At 44.5% G+C, this 19,748-nt stretch overlaps 1 protein-coding gene across 5 annotated transcripts in view; it reads left to right on the forward strand.

The window, feature by feature from the left end:
* Positions 1-10,954: 10,954 nt before the first annotated feature.
* The window catches only part of LMO4 (LIM domain only 4), a 39,987-nt gene continuing 31,193 nt past the window's right edge, over positions 10,955-19,748 (forward strand). For 2 of the 5 annotated variants that reach the window (XM_036353012.1, XM_036353013.1), the window contains exons 1-2: positions 10,955-11,316; positions 14,090-14,328. In XM_036353012.1, the coding sequence (XP_036208905.1) occupies positions 14,093-14,328 (236 nt within the window). In that variant the 5' untranslated portion in view covers positions 10,955-11,316; positions 14,090-14,092. Of the gene's footprint in view, positions 11,317-13,749; positions 13,895-14,089; positions 14,329-19,748 lie in introns of those variants that run through there. The other 3 variants (XM_036353015.1, XM_036353017.1, XM_036353014.1) reach the window with 3 other exon arrangements.

The following is a 19,748-nucleotide window of genomic DNA, read 5'->3' on the forward strand; positions in this document are numbered from 1 at the left end:
GCCCTGCTCTGTGCATGACAGGGGGCGGCACCCCACCTCCCCAATCAGCCCTGCTCTGCTCCTGACCAGGGGCTGCACCTAGGGATTGGGCCTGCCCTCTGCCACCTGGGAGCAGGCCTAAGCCAGCAGGTCGTTATCTCCCGAGGGGTCCCAGACTTCGAGAGGGCACAGGCCGGGCTGAGGCACACCCCTCCCGCCCCAAGTGCACAAATTTTTGTGCACCGGGTCTCTAGTATATATATAAAAGGCTAAGTGACTGACCGTATGTACATCTGACCGTCCAACTGTCCGGCAAGTACATATGTGCACTGGCAATTTAAAAATAAACATTGACGCGTGCATGCACTATACATGTAAAGCTCTCACTGGCACCAATTGCATCCGTGTGCTTCCATCTGTCATAGTTGATCGTGAATTTGGATGACACTTCTATTATAGAGAAAGGGGAATAGCGACATTGAAATATTTCTCCTAATTAATTTCCTTTCAATGTCCATGAATCCTTGTACTGGGCCACTAGTTAGGCCAGGGGTGGGCAAACTTTTTGACTCGAGGGCCACAATGGGTTCTTAAACTGGACCGGAGGGCCGGGACAAAAGCATGGATGGAGTGTTTGTGTGAACTAATATAAATTCAAAGTAAACATCATTACATAAAAGGGTACCGTCTTTTTTTTTTTATTTTTATTCATTTCAAACGGGCCGGATCCGACCCGCGGGCCGTAGTTTGCCCATAGCTGAGTTAGGCAATAAAAGAAGTAGACTGCTCTATGTTGGTCTAGTGTACCCAAGAGTGGGGCTTATATAAAGCCAGTTGGATCCTTGGATCTAGAATTTGTTCAGATGCCCCCCCCCCCCCCCCCCATGTGCTGCAGAAGTCTGTTCCTCAGGCTCATTATGAGATTTCCTGTGGCCCAACACTCACTCTTTTTATGACGTTTTGGATGTGCTTGTCTGTTCCTTTCACCTTTTAGCCACATATATTTTGGCTGACATTTGACATTTCTCACTTTTTTTTTATTGTTTAGTATCTATTGCCTTCTAGGGTATTGCCTTTCTCTTACTGTACAGAGGGGACTTCCAGGGCTTGCCCACTATGAAAGTTTAAGAGGCTGCTCCTTCCTTTTGTCAAGGAGACAGGCATATGACCTGAGAATGCCCAATAAATAGGGCCCACGAATAGGAACAGTTGGAGGCCCCTGTACATGCAACAGCACACAAACCACCTTGTTCCTGCTAAAAGCCTACTGTTAAAATTCCTGCTTCATTACTAAAGCGCTCCTCTGTTCTTGCTTTTTCTCAAACTGGTCCTCAGGTCTGATGTCAATTCTAGAATCCCTTATATATTTCTTATGAAAGATACAGTGAGCTTGGAGGAGGACCTTGAGATGGCAGCCTAGCTGACACCTTGGTTTCAGCCTGATGAGCCACTGAGCATGAGTTGTGCATGAGTTGGTTATTGTTGCTTATAAACTCAAATCCTAACTGATACACACCTGATTGTAATGAGGACTCTCCAATATCTTTGCTCCAAGTTCTGCTAGGGAGGGGGATGGGACAACAAGGAGCAAGTAGAATTCAGATTCGAGGGAAAGAATTTGCCTTTTTCTCAAAGCTTTTGTATTATAATTTTCTATTTGGGCATAACAGATTATCATAAACTTAGTGGCTCAACACAACACTCACCTGTGATCTCAGAGTTTCTATGGGTAAGAAGTTGGGGAATGGCACAGCTGGGTTCTCTGCTCAATGGCTCACCAGGCTGAAATCAAGGTGTAGCCAGGCTGCCATCTCTCCTGAGGCTCAAGGTCCTCTTCCAAGATCACTGGTTGTTGCCAGGATCCACCTGCTTATAGCTCTAGGACAGAGTCCCTATCCCCTGAGGTCCCAGCTGTTGACTGGGGACCACTCTCAGCTCTAGAGGCTACCTTTAGGACTTGCCATAAGTCCCCTCCATGATGTCTCTCACATATGGCAGTTTGTTCCTTCCAGACCAATAGGAGAACATCTTCTGCAACTTTGAATCTCTTTTACTTCTTCCATTCTGACCTGTAGACCCTCTTTTAAAAGTGCTCACCAGCCCTAGCTGGTTTGGCTTAGTGGATAGAGCACCGGCCTGTGGACTGGAAGGTCCCGGGTTTGATTCCAGTCAAGGGCATATGCCGGTTGTGGGCTTAATCCCCAGTAGGGAGTATGCAGGAGGCAGCCAATAATGGTTCTCTCTCATCGTTGATGTTTCTATCTTTCTCTCCCTCTCCCTTCCTCTCTGAAATAAATAAAAAATATATATATTTTAAAAAGTGCTCACCATAGTAAGTCAGGTCCACACTCAAGGAGAAGGGATGCTGTTCGCACCAGGGGGTGGGAATCTTGGGAACATCTTAGAATTCTAACTACCACAATGCTGTGAGGATGCCACAGGAATGGTCCAAAATTATCATATGTATTCAAAGAAATAAGCCCAGGACAGTTGGCTGCAGTGGGTGACATCCATGGACATAGCTTTGTCCTATAGGCCATTGCCAGGGCTTGCTGTAGAACAATGCGCTTGGGGTGTCAATGTCGGGGGTGGTTATTAATGTTTCTAGAATTATTGATAAGTAGATGCTTGTTTTTGTTTGTTTTATTTTTTTTTTTTTGTAAAGGACACATTTATTTGTGCATTTTTGATGTTTGTTTCTCTTAAATGGCAGCCTTTAGAAGGTGCTTGCGGATGGGAAGAGTCACACAAATCTATTCCTCTAGCCAGAAAGAATGTATTCTTTGGTCATGGGGCTACCAGCAAAAATCATTCTGCCACCCACACCCATCAGGAAAAAGAGATAATTCTCTATCAGCCATTTGGCAAAATTGAAACCAAATAATTGTAACACAACAGTGTCTAGATTCCATGACACCTGCTTTAAAAATAAATCTCTCCTAGCTTTGTCTTCCCCTTATTTTCAATAACTGCTCCAGTATTATTGCCACTGCATTAATCTAGCAGCAGGAAACCATTATCCTATGACAACAGACTCTTCCATTAACATTATCTTTTAATTTTGAGATTGTTTATATGACTGCTAGCAGCTACTAAATTAAGATAAAATGAAGAAAGAATTATCTTCTTTAACCCAAGTGCTCAGTCAAGTTACCCACCCCCAATCTTTACTGTGCTGGCAAAGAGACACCATTATTTTTGTATCAGATTACTAAATACTATTTGGGTATAAGTTGAAATTACTAGAAATCTATACATGGTTTAAATGTCATCTAGAAAATAACCATTAAACTTTAAATTATCATTTATATTATTTGCTATATTGCATGGCATATATTAATAGTTGAAAATATGGGTTATTTTTCTAGGAAGCAATTGTAGTAAATAAAACAATAATGAAATTATTGTGATGAAAACTCAGTAAAGAAATAGGGAAACATTTGCCAGTTAGTAGAGTTTACACCAAAAAAGAATTGAATTTGGAGAATGTAGCAAAAATGAGACAGGAAGAAAACAAACCTAAATTAAAAGGAAGTTGTAATTGGTGGTGATTATTATTTAGTGTTCTGACAAGTGGACTTTAAAGTGACAACTATATCACATTAAATGGTATCTTTAAATTTTATATCAAATATATTACATTCTTTCAAATGATAACTTGCTTACTGTTATTTATAAAGATTCTTTTATTCCATCAGCTGTATGCTAACACTTGAAGACACTGTAAAATCTTTCAGTCTACATTTTGCTCTATCCTCACCTGTTCCAATGGTCTCAGGGCTTTCTTTCCAAAAGGCTACAAATAAGGATATATATATATTACATATACATACCTAATATGCAAATTGTCCCCACGGGAGTTCGACCGGGAGACTGATCACTCACTATGACATGCGCTGATCACCAGGTGCTGGCATGGAACAAAGGAAGGCCCCTGCCAGTAGCCAGAAGGTCCAGATCGGCCCTGATCACGGGCCAGGCCTAGGGACCCTACCCATGCATGAATTTTGTGCACCGGGCCTCTAGTATTTAAATAATTATTAGAATAGTGATACTATGCATTCAGTAGTCTAGGTCTATGATTCCTCACTCCCATGGGTAAACCACGCAGAAGAAAATTAATAGAAACTGAGTTACTGTTTTAATAGAAATTGTACTGGAAAAAAAAATGCTTAAGTTGTGAATTCCCATATTGTTAATGTAGTTCAAGTAGGCCATCAATATGTGTCCTATTTACTGATAGGTGCAAAATAGGTGGTGGGAGATCAATCAAAACCCCTTTCCATAAATTACCATGACTTCTAGAAATTATCAAAACTTCACTGGCGTGCCATACGTAGTCTTCCCAGCAATGAGTTATAGTCAATAATTCATTCCCTGGCTGAGCTGATAACAGGGCAGATATTCTAATAATGTGCCAGGATTTACTACTGGACACAGCAGTAAGTAGGAATTCCAATGCAGTGTTAAATGTTATCTCAGTGGAGGAAAGCAATAAAAACAGAGCAAAGAGAGGCATCTGGGTACAATGCTTGGATGTTTTAACCCTCTAATTAGAACAAACATGTATGAAGGTAGCGTTGTTTAAGTTTTCATTCTTTCTTTGAAGTGAATTGTTTCCAGAGTATTGTTCTGTAATGACTTCTCCTGGCCTTATTTATTGTCAGACAGCACAACAGATGGCTCTGAAAAAATCGCTGAAAAGAAACTCTACTTCATTCTTGAGTTGTCTTCCCAAAATTCTAAATGGCTTCACTTGAATACTTTAAAGGAAATCCTCCCCTCTCCCCAATTATCATCTTAAGACTAAAAGTCTTAAATATATTTTCAGTGATTTCTTATCATATAGAGAAATCGACAAATTTGCTTTCTCTGTCAGAATGTTTGGAAGCTGGAAAAGAAGTGGTGATTCATCAAAAACAATTTTATTATGAAATTTGATTTATGTTGAGAAATATAAATGATGACGTTATAATGTGTACCTCTGCATGGAGGGAACACATTTTAGTCAATTGAGTTATCCAATTTTATTATTTAAAAAAAATCCATATCTGGTTGTTCTTTTTATTCTAAAAAATTTATGGCACTGTATAGAGTAGAAATGTGTGTTTTTCATGTCTATGGACAGCTATGGATTGAACTCCCCTAATTCCACCAGGGTCATTCATTATAATTAGATGAATAAATATTATCATATTTTCATCAACTTTTTTTTGTTAGCAAATAGAAACCAGTATTATACTTTAAAATGTTACATTTTATTACAAATCTACATAGAGAAAGTGCTTAATTATATCAATACTATAATTAAAAGTGACACTAACGAAAAAAAACACACGTGGTTTTGGTAACTTAAAATTTTTGAATTATTAGCCTTTCTTTTACCAAGAACAATTAGTGGGAACATAAGGGAGAATGAATTATGTTTTAATGTTTTAGTTTCTCCATCAATAAATGCTCATTTTCATCATCTTGGATAGGAACTGTAATTAATGTTAAATGGAATTGCTATTTTTCTACTGGATTTATAATTTTAATATATATTTTAGTAAAAACCACCTCATCTATACACAAATGGCCCAGACATCTACATACACTCCTTTGTAACTATTACAAAATTAAATTTATCCATAATAAAATGTAACTCGGCTTTAATAAGCATTGCCTGTCAACCCACTAGATCATTTAGAAGACCCTAATGAACATTTAATATACTCATGTATACAGTCTAATAATTTATTTGCAATAATAGATGTAGAATATCACTTGTGTTTGAATATTGTTGACAGAATTCAGTCCTGGAAGTAGGTAGTATTAATAAGCCAAATATTTTTCCTGTGATATCATCAGTATGAAGCATATTCATATAACAAGATTTACTGATAGCTCTGAGGCAGATCTGGGGGATTTTAAAAGTCCTGTTCCTACCCTAATTAATATATGTGAAGAAAGTGAGTAATTTCTTGCCAATATAATATGCGGCCTTGCTATGTCAGGCAAAATGGTTGTCAGAGATGTATTTCCTTCTTTGCCATCATCTTTTTCAACTTTCCCATCATGTCTAGGAGTTGCAAATGTCCTAATCCAATAGAATAATTAAAAGAAAAATCTACATGTTAAATTATATTTCTTATCACAATATCAATGCTGTTTTGTATTCCTCAGTGATCTCCTAATTATTTTATTGTAACAAATCTACTTCACTATGCTTTTCAGCCTATAAAAGAGAGGTTAGGATAGAACTTTTTAAATACTGATTAATATAATTTGATGAGACATTTACCAAATGTAGATATTTGGATTGCTTAAAAAACAAACGCCCTGACCAGTGTGACTCAGTTAGCTGGAGGGTAGTTCCGAAGGGCCATGGGTTGGATTCTAAGTCACGTTGCAGGTTCGGTCCCCCATCATGGCATGTGAAGGAGGCAACCCATCGATGTTTCTCTCTCCCATTAATGTTTTTTTTTGTTTTTTTTTTTTTTTTTTTTTTTTTTTTTTTTTTTTTAATATATTTTATTGATTTTATACAGAGAGGAAGGGAAAGAGATAGAGAGTTAGAAACATCGATGAGAGAGAAACATCGATCAGCTGCCTCCTGCACATCTCCTACTGGGGATATGCGCGCAACCCAGGTACATGCCCTTGACCGGAATCGAACCCGGGACCCTTCAGTCCGTAGGCCGACGCTCTATCCACTGAGCCAAACCGGTTTCGGCGCATTAATGTTTTTGTTTGTCTATCTCTCTTCCTTCCTCTCTAGAATCAGTAGAAACGTATCTTGGGTGAGGATTAAAAAATAAATAAATCCTATATTATAAAAGCATAGTATGCAAATTGTCCCCTCGACCAGGAGTTCGTCTGGAAGTTCGACCAGGGGGTGGGGCTGGCAGGGGGAAGGAAGGGAGTACCCAGCTTGCAGCTGGCAGCCGCCAGGAACCCTACCAGTGCACAAATTTCGTGCACTGGGCCTCTAGTAAGTAAGTACGTAAATAAATAAATAAAACACAAGGATGTTCTAATACAGTAACTACCTAACTCTTTTATCACATAAAACATGTAGTGAGATATTGGTTAGGGATTTTAAAAAACGTAAACGAATATTATCAATATTTAAAACCAGGGTATAGTTCATTGAAATGCAGTTTCTTGATATGCTGAGTTTGCTATAAACCCCTATCTTTTTAAAAAGAATGCTTTTATTGATGAGAGAGAGAGAAAAAACATCGACCGGGGATTGAACCTAAATCCTTTTGGTGTATTGGACAATGCTCCAACCAACCGAGCCACCAGGCCAGGGCTGAACCCCTATCCTTAAATGCTGCCGCCGTCGACCTGTTTATTGTGCAGTACTACCCCCCCCCCCCGCCCCCCAGCCAACAACATCATACAAAACTGGCAGGGACCTAACTGCCATTCACCCTCCTTGGGTTTTCTCTTTACAGCTTTTGGTAAGGTATCTGCCTTTCCCGGTTCTTGTCTCCACTCTTCAACGTTTTGGAATTGTTGTCCTAGACTCAATCTTGCTGGATTCACCTTGGTTGGACCTTTAGATTTCAAAGATCTCTGTGATGGCAGCAATAAAGGTAGGAAGGTTATATTTTTTAAATTTCCTCCCTAAAAAAGACTGCCTTCACAACCAGTTCTGCACATACTTTAAAAAGATAAAATATTTTTTCTTGAGAAAGAACTGGGGGACTTTGTCTTGGAGGTTGCCATTTCCGTATCACATAGTCTGGCTGTAATCAAGGTATGTAAGGCAACTGGGGTCTGTGTGGAACCTCTGACTGCCCATGGGAGAGACTTAGGGAACTGTCACTTGGAGAATGGAAACATGATGATGACTGAAGGACTTAAATAAGAAGAAGGGAAGGTACAGACATATAATTTGGGGGCAAGTAGGGGAAATGACAGCTGGATCTAGTATCAACACAGTTTCTACCTTTTAAGACTCAAGAAAGAAACAATTTGAGTTCCTCTTTCTTTTCCAAAGCAATGTACTCGTATTTCTCATTGTAGGCTGAATGATGAATGTACGATGCCAGAGTTTTCTTAAACTTCTAGGCACAATATAACGTTATTATTTTGAATTCAGGTGATTTTACTATATACCAGGATTATTCCTTTGAACACTGTTTTATATTTGTTTGAAGAATACCTGAATAGAGAAATCACTTACCCATAATGAAGTTGTGTGTGTTTAGCACCAGTGGAAATAAAAGATTGACATTGGTTTTCATGCAAGCATTTCATACCACAGATTTTGCTAGTCAGAAGAGGATGGACTGCAAAATGCAAAGAATGCAAAAATAAAAACCACCGAGTGGTGGCGCTGTGGTTAAAGTACACCTGAATTTTGATTACAGCGAATGCATTTACTCCCTACCTCTCAGAAGAGACTGTTAGCCATTATCGCTTTTGTATTTCTATAACCACAACGTCAGCAAATAAAGCTCTCTGGTAATATACTCCACCCACGCTAATCTATCAGGACATATGTAAAGACCTCACTGCACATAGAATAGTACTAACACCAAAACCACCTGCTAGGCCCTTTCTAGACTAGAGTTCTATATTCAAAGTTTTACCCATCATTCTCTTGTTCTCTCCTTTCCTTCCATAGAAACTACGTGGATCCTTCTGGAGAATCACTTGGTGATATCTGAACACGTGCCTGGTTAAATTTCCAACATGCCCTTTTAAAGATTTTATTTTAGCATTAATACTTCAGGAAATACTTAAAGTACCACACCATCACAGAACAATGTACTATGTGTTCTACTTAAGAAAATAATTTTTTAAAAAGGAGAAAGTAAGACCATTTTGCTTAATTCCCTAACTTGTAGATGACAAAATTAAGGCCCGGAGGAGGAAATTTACTTGTACATGACAAATCATAAGTTAAGATCTTGTGTCATCTCTTTTTGACTATTATAAATTATTAATGAATTAACACTGAACCAGGGAATTAAAATGTGTGCATTATTTGTTTATGGGGTTGCTTTCCTCATTTGGTTTAACATAGTTTTCCTTCCTAACCTTCAAGGAATATTACATCTTTTAATTGGCCTTCTTTAATCACACCCATCTGCAGCTGCTTGCTGTACAGGACATTTCAATTACTACTGTAGTTTTAATGATTTAAAAAACTGTTTTTTGTACGAGCACTTGATCATAAAAATGCAAGTTTAAATACCAATCAATAAAATTAATTTAATTTTGGTGCTAGAAGTATAAAGGAATGAGTATTCAAGTAGGTATTTAAAATGTCCTCTGCTCGATGTTATAGGCAATGATTACTGTTTCTTTTGCAGCTTGGTTTTGATGGTTTGAAAGACAGAAATCTCCACTCAGACACAAAAACCATAGATGCTTAACGTCTGCATTGTCTAGCCAGATTCTCCTGCAGGTTCCTTTTCTCAATCTAGCGGTACTGAGTGTTAATACAATATGAAAACTTGTCCCACAAGGCTGGTTTTACTTAATGACACTTTGCAGAAGGGCTTTGCACTTTCATGATAATTTCCACCAGAAAAATCTCCCTGGAACTTAATAATAATAATCAGACCTAATATTAGCCCCAGATCAGAGATTTATTGAACCTATTTGGCACAGAAGATAAAGTTGAATGACTAGGTATTCAAGCATCTAGGCTGCGCTTGGGCCCTGGAAGGAGACTTCCAGGCTAGTACCCTAAAAGCATTCCTCAAAACTTGATTTATACTGGAAGTGACCTTTCTTACTCTCCAGCGGCTGTGAGATTGCGAATTTTGCAATTACTTCCATTGCTTTTGAGGGCCCTAAGGAATTCGGCCTCTCATCCTCCACAACGGGATGGATAGACCAGCAAGGCTCCCCACCTCCGTCCGCCCCCCCCCACCCCCCCGTTTTCCTTAACTTCAAAAATAAGGATTGTGATCTATTTATTACCAACAATTGACGAATATCTATGAAGTGCCTACTAGGCATTTGGTTTATACTCGGGTTCATGAGAAGGGGGGTTAAGCAAGCAGTATTTAGGATCAGCTGGTCCCTTACTGGGTTTCCCTCGTTAACTAAACTTCCACTAGGTTCATAAATTCCCAACACCGTGAATTATTTTGTAAACCACCTCTTCTGCGTGTGTGTGTGAAGCCCACCGCCCTTAGATTTGGGGAAGACTTTTCTTCCAAAACAGGAAAAGACCCATTTCTGAGAAAGAGGTGCAATAAGTTTCCTCTGGGTCTCGCCCGCGCTTGAGGGGAGGTCAATCCCCAAGGGGCGCACGGGAGCGGGTCCCGGGAGTCTCCCGCGCGCTCAGAAGGCAGGTGCGGCTCCCCGCGCCTCCGCCGGCGATCCCGGGCCGCGCAGGGCAGCTCCGGCGGGTCCCCGGCGTCCCGGTCCCTGGAATCGGGCCCTTCCCTTCTCCTCCCTCGGCCGCTCCGCCGCCAGGCTCGCTCCCCCCGCCCCCAGAGTCTCGTTTCAGGCATCCCTTTGTCCTGCCCCGGATTGGCAGGTTTTATTATTCCGCCTGAACAATCCGGCCGCCCAGTGGCTGAGGGTCGCTGACGTCGGCGGCGGAGCCGGGGAGTAGTTGGGATTTTGCTCTGTCAGTAACACATGTGTAAGGACCGCGGAGGGAGCGAGTGAGCCCGCGAGAGGCCAGCGCCGCCGCCGCCTCCGAGCAGGGCAGCGGCGACCCGGCAGCAGCCCCGGCAGCGGCGCAGGCTCCCGCGCGCGCCGGGCCTCGGCCGGCCGCAGCTCCCCGCCTCCCCGGCGGCCCGCCTCCGGTCTCCGCACCCGCCGCCGCCGCTCCCGGAGCTGTTGTTTCTGCGGCTGCTCCCCGGCCGAAGGTGCAGGAGGCTCGGCCGTACGGCCGCCGCCGCCGCCAGCCCGGAGCGAGCGAGCGCGCGGGAGGGAGGAAGGCGGTGGAGGAGGAGGAGCGGGAGGCGCGCGGGCGGGGGCGGGGGCCGCCGGGCGGGGAATCTACAAAGTGAAGCCACATTGCCAAACTTGCAGCAGCGATTGCAGCAGTTGCTGCCGCTGCGCCGCGCCTGAACCGCGCCGCGCGGGCCGAGGGCGCCTCCGCTGCTCGCGCGGAGCCAGAGGCGGAGGACGAGGACTGAGACTGACACTTCTGTGCCCGGCCGCCTGCCACTTAGCCGGGCCCCCCAACCCAGCTTCAGGGCGACGCGTTTCAAAAAGAAAAAAAAAAGCCCGTAGCCCCATCCTCCCCTTTCCTGGTTCTGCAAGTGCTCCCCCTCCCTCCAGCCAAGGCGCCCCTTCCTGGGAAGCCGAGCGGCTCCGCTCGCCTTTCGCCGCCGCCGCCTCTCGCAGTATTGCAATATAGGGGAACAGCAGGTAAGGGGACCGGCGGGGAGCCCGGGCGGGGGGTGGGAGGAGGGCACCGCTGGGGGCCGGCGCTGTTTCCTGGGGCTGCCTTCCCTTGACCGTCCCGAATGGCAAGTAAACAATACGTTGGCTTGGATAATGCGCGAGTCTGAAACTACCGAGGCCGGCCTGCGAGCTAGCACGGAGGGCAGCCCCGGCCGCCAGCTTTGTAGCGGTTCCTGCTTACAAAAGGGTTCTCGGAGACCGGGCTGGTGAGGACCTTGGAGGGGGTGGGGAGGTTTTCAGTTCCGAAGGGAAAGGCAGCGGGGGCTGCATGGAGGGTTTAAGTGTGAGAAGTAGTGTGTGGGGAATAGGCACGACTCCCCCCCCCCAGTAAACACTATTTTTGAAACAGTGGCAGAAAGGATCTAAGTGAGCAGGATTCGGTATTGCTGGGTCTTTTAAAACATTCCTCCTGGTTTGCAAGTCTTTTGTTCCAATCCAGGAGAAATCCGGTGAATCACCTAATTAAAATCAAGACATGAATTAAGCATCCATTTTTGTACTACAAATTGCCAGCGCTCCGTTTGTCCCTCCCTTGGTCTCCATTAAAAAACACCAGAGACGTTGTTAAAGGGGGGCAGATTTTGCCTCTAGCTGCCAGTTCTGCTTTCTATTTCACTGACTATCCCAGGACCTAAATTGCTTGGCTATGTAATTACTAGAGTATAAGCCTATTTAACTTAAAAGCTTTCTTTCTTTTTTTTTTTTTTTCCAACTCTAAATGAAACTTGATGAGGGCCCGTCCTTAGTTATCAGGGGAGTCAGTTTCTGGTCAGTCCTCTTGATTCATCTCTTTTAGATTTAATCAGCATTAAGGTATTGCTTGTCCTTAAGAGCTTTAGCTAATGGGGTTACTGGATGCTTTTCTCAGTGTAATGTTTCCTTTTCAAAAAAAATATACATATATATTTACCTCTCACCAAAGAGGGGGGCGGGGAAGAGCTTGCAATCTCCTCCCTCCCTCTCCCCTTTTAAAAAGGAATTCGGAGCGATTAAAACGTTGGGGGAAACAGTTTAAAGACCTAGGGCAGGAAATGCAGATTCATTTGGGTTAGGGCTGAAATTGTAACAAAAAGCAATTCCTCGAGTAAATGCATCAGATAAATCAATTTACATAAAGGTATGATGCATTCGGATAAATGCAATGCTAATGGGTTTTAGAGTGGTCTTGTTTCCAAAGTCTCAGGGTTTTGTTACAGCTTAATTGGTGCAGTTCTTATTCTGGTTTATTGTGCGGTCTCTGGACACACGTTCCGGGACTCTTTCGGAGGAAATGTGTTTAAAATCGGCCTATTTAAGGAACCCGAGTTCTTGTTTCGTTCCCTTCCCCTCGGTTTTTTTTTTTTTTTTCAGCAGCCAAGTTGGGCCGGGGACAGGCAAAGTTCGCCCTCTCCCTTCTGAGGTATCAGCTGAATGTCTTGAGCAGATAGCTGGGAGCCTGGGGGGAGCCCACACTCTCGGCTTACAGAGGACAAAGACAAAACAGGCTGCTTAATTGGCAGTAAATAACTTGATCTTTTTATAGAATAAGTGACTGGAGGAACACTAGGACTTTATTGGACTCCGGGTTGGAGGCAACAAATTAATCGGTTTAGGCTAAGCTTTATAAATTGATTCCCATATTATAGCCCAGTTGCTTCTCTCATGACATTCATTAGGAAGAGTGGGGAATTTTTAAAAGCAGTTTTGGTGACAGCAGGACTGGCTCGAGTGTAACTTGTGCATCCTTTAATAGTGCCTTCTCCCATATTATCTGTACCCCTCCCCGTACCCACCCCCCACCCCCTCGGAGGAACAAAGCTTTAGCATTTAAATTGCTGATCAAGGGCAGATTAGTGAGACCAAAGTGGAGAGTGTTTGTATAGGAAGTTAACAGGCATCCTAAAGTTCAATGATCTATTATTCTTGCCTGTGTCCTGAAAACCCAGAGAAAACACTCATTGATCTTCAAAATGAAATGAGATTTGGAACAATAATGGGAGATGGCGGTCACCACAATGGCATGTGAAAGGTGCTGTTTAAAATACGAAAAACCAGTTTCGCAACTTTACACATCGCCCCCGCCCCTCGTCCCCCCCCCCCCCCCTTCTCGGGTCTCCGAGCCTCCCCTCCCACCACCACGCTCTCCATCTCCCCTCTGCCTGTTCCTCCCTCCCTTCTCAGAAAACCGAACTATTTCCAACTTGTGAACTGCAGCTGCACTTCCCAGGGCAGAGCTCGGGAGGGAACGTGGCTCCGGCAGAGGCCGCCTCCCCACTCCCCTCGGCTCGCACTCGGGGCTTGGCCGGGGCTGGGGAGGGGCCGGGCGCGGCGGAGGGTGGGTTTGACCCTCATTTGCTGGAGGCGGGCGGCTCGGGGAGGGGAGGGGAGGGGAGGGGAGGGCGGGGGGCGGAGGCGGGGGCTGGGAGGAGGCGCCGCGAGGGGTGGAGCGCGCGGCCGAGCCTCGCTCTCGGAGTTTTGACAGCACCCAAGCTGGAATTGTCAGCAGTGGGGAGCGCTGGAAAGTTGAGAGGAGCTCGTGGCCTCAGAACAAAGCTTGAGAAAAGTAAACAGGCGGCTGCTGCCGGCGAGCCTCCCTCCTTCCCTCTCCCCTCACCCTCCTTCCCGCCCTTGCCCTGCTGCTTCCTTCCAGCAGGTCTGGGGGGGGAACTGTTCGCTAGCTCACGCGGCACTTACTAACTTTTGTATCGCCCGTGTTTTTTTTGTATTTCTCTCCCTTTCCCCTTCCCGCCTTCTGCAGACCATGGTGAATCCGGGCAGCAGCTCACAACCGCCCCCGGTGACGGCCGGCTCCCTCTCCTGGAAGCGGTGCGCAGGCTGCGGGGGCAAGATTGCGGACCGCTTTCTGCTCTATGCCATGGACAGCTACTGGCACAGCCGGTGCCTCAAGTGCTCCTGCTGCCAGGCGCAGCTGGGAGACATCGGCACGTCCTGTTACACCAAGAGCGGCATGATCCTTTGCAGAAATGACTACATTAGGTAAGACTTGGCTGCCCTTCCCAAGATGGGAAAGTAGAGCAATGGCAAGGCCAAAGGTTACCAAGGGTTTTAAGGAAAGGAGCAGAGCTCCTAGGAGAATACCTTGTGGTCTGCACCTCAAGAACCTGCTGGTTGGCTGAATTTAAGGGGTTCAAGAAGCATGTGTTAATCTTCGAATTTTTAATGACAGATTAATGGTGAAGGCTATACTAAATAAAAACTGCCCGTCGGGTGCCGCGAGGTGTGCAAAAGTTGGGCACTCTGGGGACCAAAATTTTAAGTGGTCAGCCCCAACCGGGACCCTCTGCTAAAAATAAAACATTTCTAGTGAGAGTTAAGCTGCTTTCTTAAAGCAAGGTAGGGATCTACATAGAATGGAGACAAGAGATTGATTTAAAAGTGAAATTAGTGAGAAATGATTTGCCTGTTGTGGCTAATTATGATATTGACATAAGCACCTTTAAACTTTTTTGCCTGTAAAACTGATTCATTCTTTGTGTTGTGTCTCCTTGTGAAAAATGCTGATTACCCATCAGTTTAAAGACTTGCAGTTCTTACAGGAAAAAACAACCTCAAAACTTAATGGTAACGTTTCTCTTTATATACTGTTACTTGGAGGCTTGTGCTGCTCAGTGTTAGTGTGTGGTTTGCGATGTAGAATCTGTAGCTTTTAACTATTGAGGAATAGTCAGATTGGGGGTTTATTGTTGTCATTTGTGTCATTACCCTTGGTTCCCAAAAGAGAGTCAGGAAAAGAGACTATAGAATATACTAATCTTGCATTTTAAAGCAATGTATAGGAACATTCATATGGCAGTGTAAGCAGTCTTTTCCAACAAGTTTCGGTGCAATTAATGGGAAGAATTCAGGAGGTCAGGTGCCTATAGGATCTTTTCAGGTGAACTCAAGCTACTTAAACTCATTAATTTGAAAGGAGGCATTTGAAGGATTACACATTTAATTTGAGTAAATGGTTTGATAGACTGATGCACATGAATGCTTCTAGGAGGTGTTTTGTTTCAACATCCAGTAATTAAAAAAAAAAAAAAGCCATGCGCACCGTTGATACTAGAGAAGTGCTCAAGAACCGCTCACTTTGAAAAAGAATTGCATTCTATTTAAATTTCTGCTCTAAACCGTTTTCTTTATAGTGATTAGTAGAAAATTTTGTTCTTTTTTTTTTTCAATGGCAGCAAATCAGTGGACGAGATATTTTGTTCAAAGTTTAGCTCCAATGTGATTCCCTCACTTTGCAGTTAAAACTGAAAAGGATCCCTATGTGGCTCAGGGCTGAGTGTGTGTATAGTTAGCCCAGTGATCTCCTTAGTGTAAAATGATGGAGTAAAATGACATTTGATTTTTTCCAGTGAAGCAACCTATGTCTACTCTGCTGGCATCCTCAATCAGCCAAGTAAAAGAAATACATGATGGGAGAGGGCTCTTACTTAGAAATTAAGATGGCAGCATTAATTTCACTAAGTGTTCTTTTAGAGGTAAATGTTGGAAAACCAGCAGGAGCATGAGTGCAATGGTTTCTGGACCTCCTTCCAAGCAGTGCCTTGAGCTTTGACAGTATTGTAATTAAATAGAGAGCAAAACTGTGGTAAGAAAGGACGGTGGTTTGAAGTGGAAAAATTGACAGTGCTGTTCAGACACGGTGAATGGTACAGATTCATCTCTTCTCCAAGTGCCTTCAAAAAACCTTTGCTTCTGATTACCACTAATTAAAAGGAAGATGGGTCCACTTGCATTCCCTCAGGACAAGTTTAGGCAAGTGGGTTCCTGGGACTCTCCATTCCTTTCCCTATACTTGAGGCCAAATATAAATGCCCATTTGTTGTTTTCGGTGGCTTAACGGAGCAGTGGAGGGGGTATGTGCCGGTGGAGCCGTATTAATTGGGTCCTTATTCTCATTCCTTTCTTTTTCCCTCTGAATTTGAAAACTGGAACTAGGCCTTTTCTTGAACTGGGTGGTATCTTGAAAGCCTTTTAGATCCGTCTCGGAGGGATGAGTTCTAGCTCAGCACCAAATTGATGGCCTCAAACTCTGCTCAGGGCTCATATGCAGCTGACACTCTTCGCCTCCCCCCCACCCCCCACCCCCTTTCCTAATTTAAGGAATCTCTGAAGTCTTTCTTCAGTGTTTCCTCCCTCTGCCCATCAAGATGCGAAAAGGTGGAAAGGTGGGAGGCCTGCACTATCCTTTCCCTCGCAGGTACCCCTCCCCCGGAATCTCGCTGCAGGACACTTGTTGGAGGAGCTTTCTAGTCTCCATGGGCCACTGAAGGGCGGAGTAATCTGCTCTCTGGCCACCAGGTGAAGGGGACCGACCCTGCGGGCCCCATGGCCTGGCAGGGACCACAGAGCGACTTATTAAGGGCTTTTAAACTGTCTGACTTTGAGGTTGTGAGCTTTGTGAAACAACCGAGATCTGGCTAAAACGCTGCGGGAGAGCCGGGAGGTGTGTGTGTGTGTGTGTGAGTGTGTGTATGGCAGGGGGAGGAGGGGCGGGCGTTGGTAGTATGGGCACTGCTTTTCCCAGTCCCCTCTCCCCTGGGCAACCAAGTGTGGATTGGGCAGAGCTGGGCTTCTGCCTCCTCTCCCTCCAAGATTTCAGATAAAGCGGCTGCCTTGCTGCAGCGAATCCGCACAATTAAAAGCTTTAATTAGTGGCTCCTCCATTTTCTTAGTTCTGATGGGCTTTATCTAATGAGATCTGGTCTCTGGCTTAGATCTGCTCCGAATGACGTGTCCGCAATGAATGAGAGCTGCGTTGCAAACAAAACATTTAATTAACAAAATTGGCCTCTAAGAGAGGGAGGGAAAGGCAGGGGTGGAGGTGGAGAGGAGGGGAGAGTGAATCTTAAAGGGGCCAACCCCTGTCCCCCCACCCCCATTTTACAAAAGTTGGCCAACCTTGCAACTGTCCCCTTCCTCCCCAGCCCCCGACCCCCCAGCTCAATGCAAGCGCCACCAAGTAGCTTCGAAACTCCGTTTCTCTTTTCTCCAAACCCTTCTTCCTCCGCCCCCACCTCGGGCTCGGAAAGTGCGGCAAGAGGAGGAAGTTCAGTGATGACGGGTTGGGCTCCAGGTCCTGGGAGGGCGAGGAAATGCGCCAGGAGCGCCGGTGGTGGTCCCGGTGAGCCTTTTCCTGCGGGGCCGGGGCCGGGACTGGGACTGAGGCCGGCTCTGCGCGAGGCCTCGGTCGAGGCGCCCCGCCGGCCCGCGTCCTCGGCCCGCGAGGGGGCGAGCGCAGGGCGGGAGCCGGGCGGGCGAGCGAGCGAGCTTTCCCCGCTTTTCCTCGGGCGGTTCACGTGGCGCCCGCAGCCGCAGTGAGCGCGGCCCCCACCTCCCGGCGGGAGGGGGCTCGGCGGTGGTTGGCGGTGGAGGGTGTGTTTCGGGAGGGGGTAGCGTGAGGCACGGAGGCGCCGCCAGACAGCGAGTTCATTTCCCTGGTAATCAACAGCAAGCTGCTATATTCAGAGAATGCTGTCCCTTTAATTGAACAGGCTAGGTAATTAAATGGCACTTTTCCAATAGGACGTGCTAGGTAAATCTAATAGTTGGTTATTTAATATCACTTTGAAGTCTGCCCACTCAAGCACAATGACAGCACAGGAGCATGTGAACTATTAGCTAGGAGGGAGAAAAAAAAAACCCAGGATCTCAAAAATTAATTAAATCGCATGCAATTTAGGGGGAACGTTTATCTTGATTTGTCATAACAGAATTAATTCAAGGCCTCCAATTCACTTGGGGGCAGATCTGTTACTCTGAATTAACCAAGCGTAATTTGGCTGATTTTTTTTTTTTCCCTCTCCCTCCCCTCTCTAATGCAGCGGTTGCGATTATTCACAGCCCCCCTCTTAAGTATCAATAGCTTCTGGTGCTTTTAAGGTGCTTGGTCTCTAGTTATTCCAAAGTACCTTTAATGGACTTGGCTCCAGGCATAATTTCTGGGTTGCATTTCTTTGTTACATTTAATATAGCTGGTGCAGAATGTAGATTAAATATAGGAACCTGCTGGAAAACCAATTGCTTCTGGATCAGCAGCTGTGGATGTGCATTTTTCTCCTCAGATAGGTTGCTGATATTTACTTGGAGGGACAAATGTATGCCTTTCAGCTACACTCTTAGAAACACACCTCTCCTTGCCTGAAGCAGTTTGAAAAACACAGCCAGTACTGCTCCATATTGCCAGTATTTTGCTTGAAGTCATAACGCGGTAGAAAATAAGCCCACCTATTGGTCATTGAAGTTACAGAGAGATGCTAAGCATTATTACTAAACTAAAAATACGACTGGCTCTCCTCTTAAGTCAGCAAAGGAGAGTTGAAGCCGAGCCGGCAAGCGGTACTCACACTACACTGTGCTCTTCGCAGAGGAGCAAAGCGCCTTGAAAGTGCAGAGGTTTGGTGGGATTTCTCCCCTTCTTTTCCCTTTTTCCCATATAAGGAACCTCTTGATGTTTGTGATTGATTGCATTGCCCAAATGCTGAAATATTAACGACCTTCTCGGACTGAGGACCCAAAGAAAGGAAACTGAAACCGATTCTGTCATCACAATTAAAGACTCCCCTGGCTTTAATTAGCCTGACCTGGGGTATATCTCCCCGTTGCTTGAGTTAAAGAGAAAAGAGCCCATTATAGTCCAGTCTGAGACCGATAGCTACTTAATTGAGCACCTAAAGCCTCGAGTCTTTTAAATCAAACACTGTCCTGGACAGTCCCCCTGGTTAGATAATTAACTCTCTAGTGCACAGAAACGTTGCTATAGAGAAAGAAAAAGAAACAACTTTTCAGAAAAAGGGTTGAATTCTAATGGTAGCCTTCGCCTCTGGTGAAGGGGATTAAAATGTGTATAGACATGCATGTAAGTTGTTCTGCTCTGAGGCAGCCTTGAAGCTGTAGACATGGAAAGATCTTAAACTCCATTAATAATGTCCAATAGCACATCAGTCTTAGGTGGATCTTGGTCATTTTCAAACTTTGAAACTGTAATTTTTGACTCTTTAGGAATCCCCTCATTTTGTGGCTGAATGTTCCCTGAAAGGTTATTTAAGTGGCGTTGGAGAAAATAAGCTATATAAAAAGCTTTCGGATTACATACGGCTACCCTGATTATTAAAATACACTTAGATGTTGAAGACATACAGCTGACTTTACTTGGGGTGAATTGTTAAATAAATGAATACTTTTGGCTGGGTAATCAGATCGATACTGTGAAAGGGTATTTTTGAGATGGCGTGTCACTGTGTGTACCTGTTAGTAGTGGCAGCCATAATTACAGACTCCTATCCATTAAAATACTTCTGGGTTGCTGTAAGAGGATATTTGGTCCTTAGCTCTGTCTGGCAAGATTCTGTTCCCCATCCCTATTCTCTACACATACACCCCCCTTTATCCTCAGCATGTATTTG

Source organism: Myotis myotis, unplaced genomic scaffold (genome assembly GCF_014108235.1).
Source record: "Myotis myotis isolate mMyoMyo1 unplaced genomic scaffold, mMyoMyo1.p scaffold_m19_p_2, whole genome shotgun sequence".
Lineage (NCBI taxonomy): Eukaryota > Metazoa > Chordata > Mammalia > Chiroptera > Vespertilionidae > Myotis > Myotis myotis.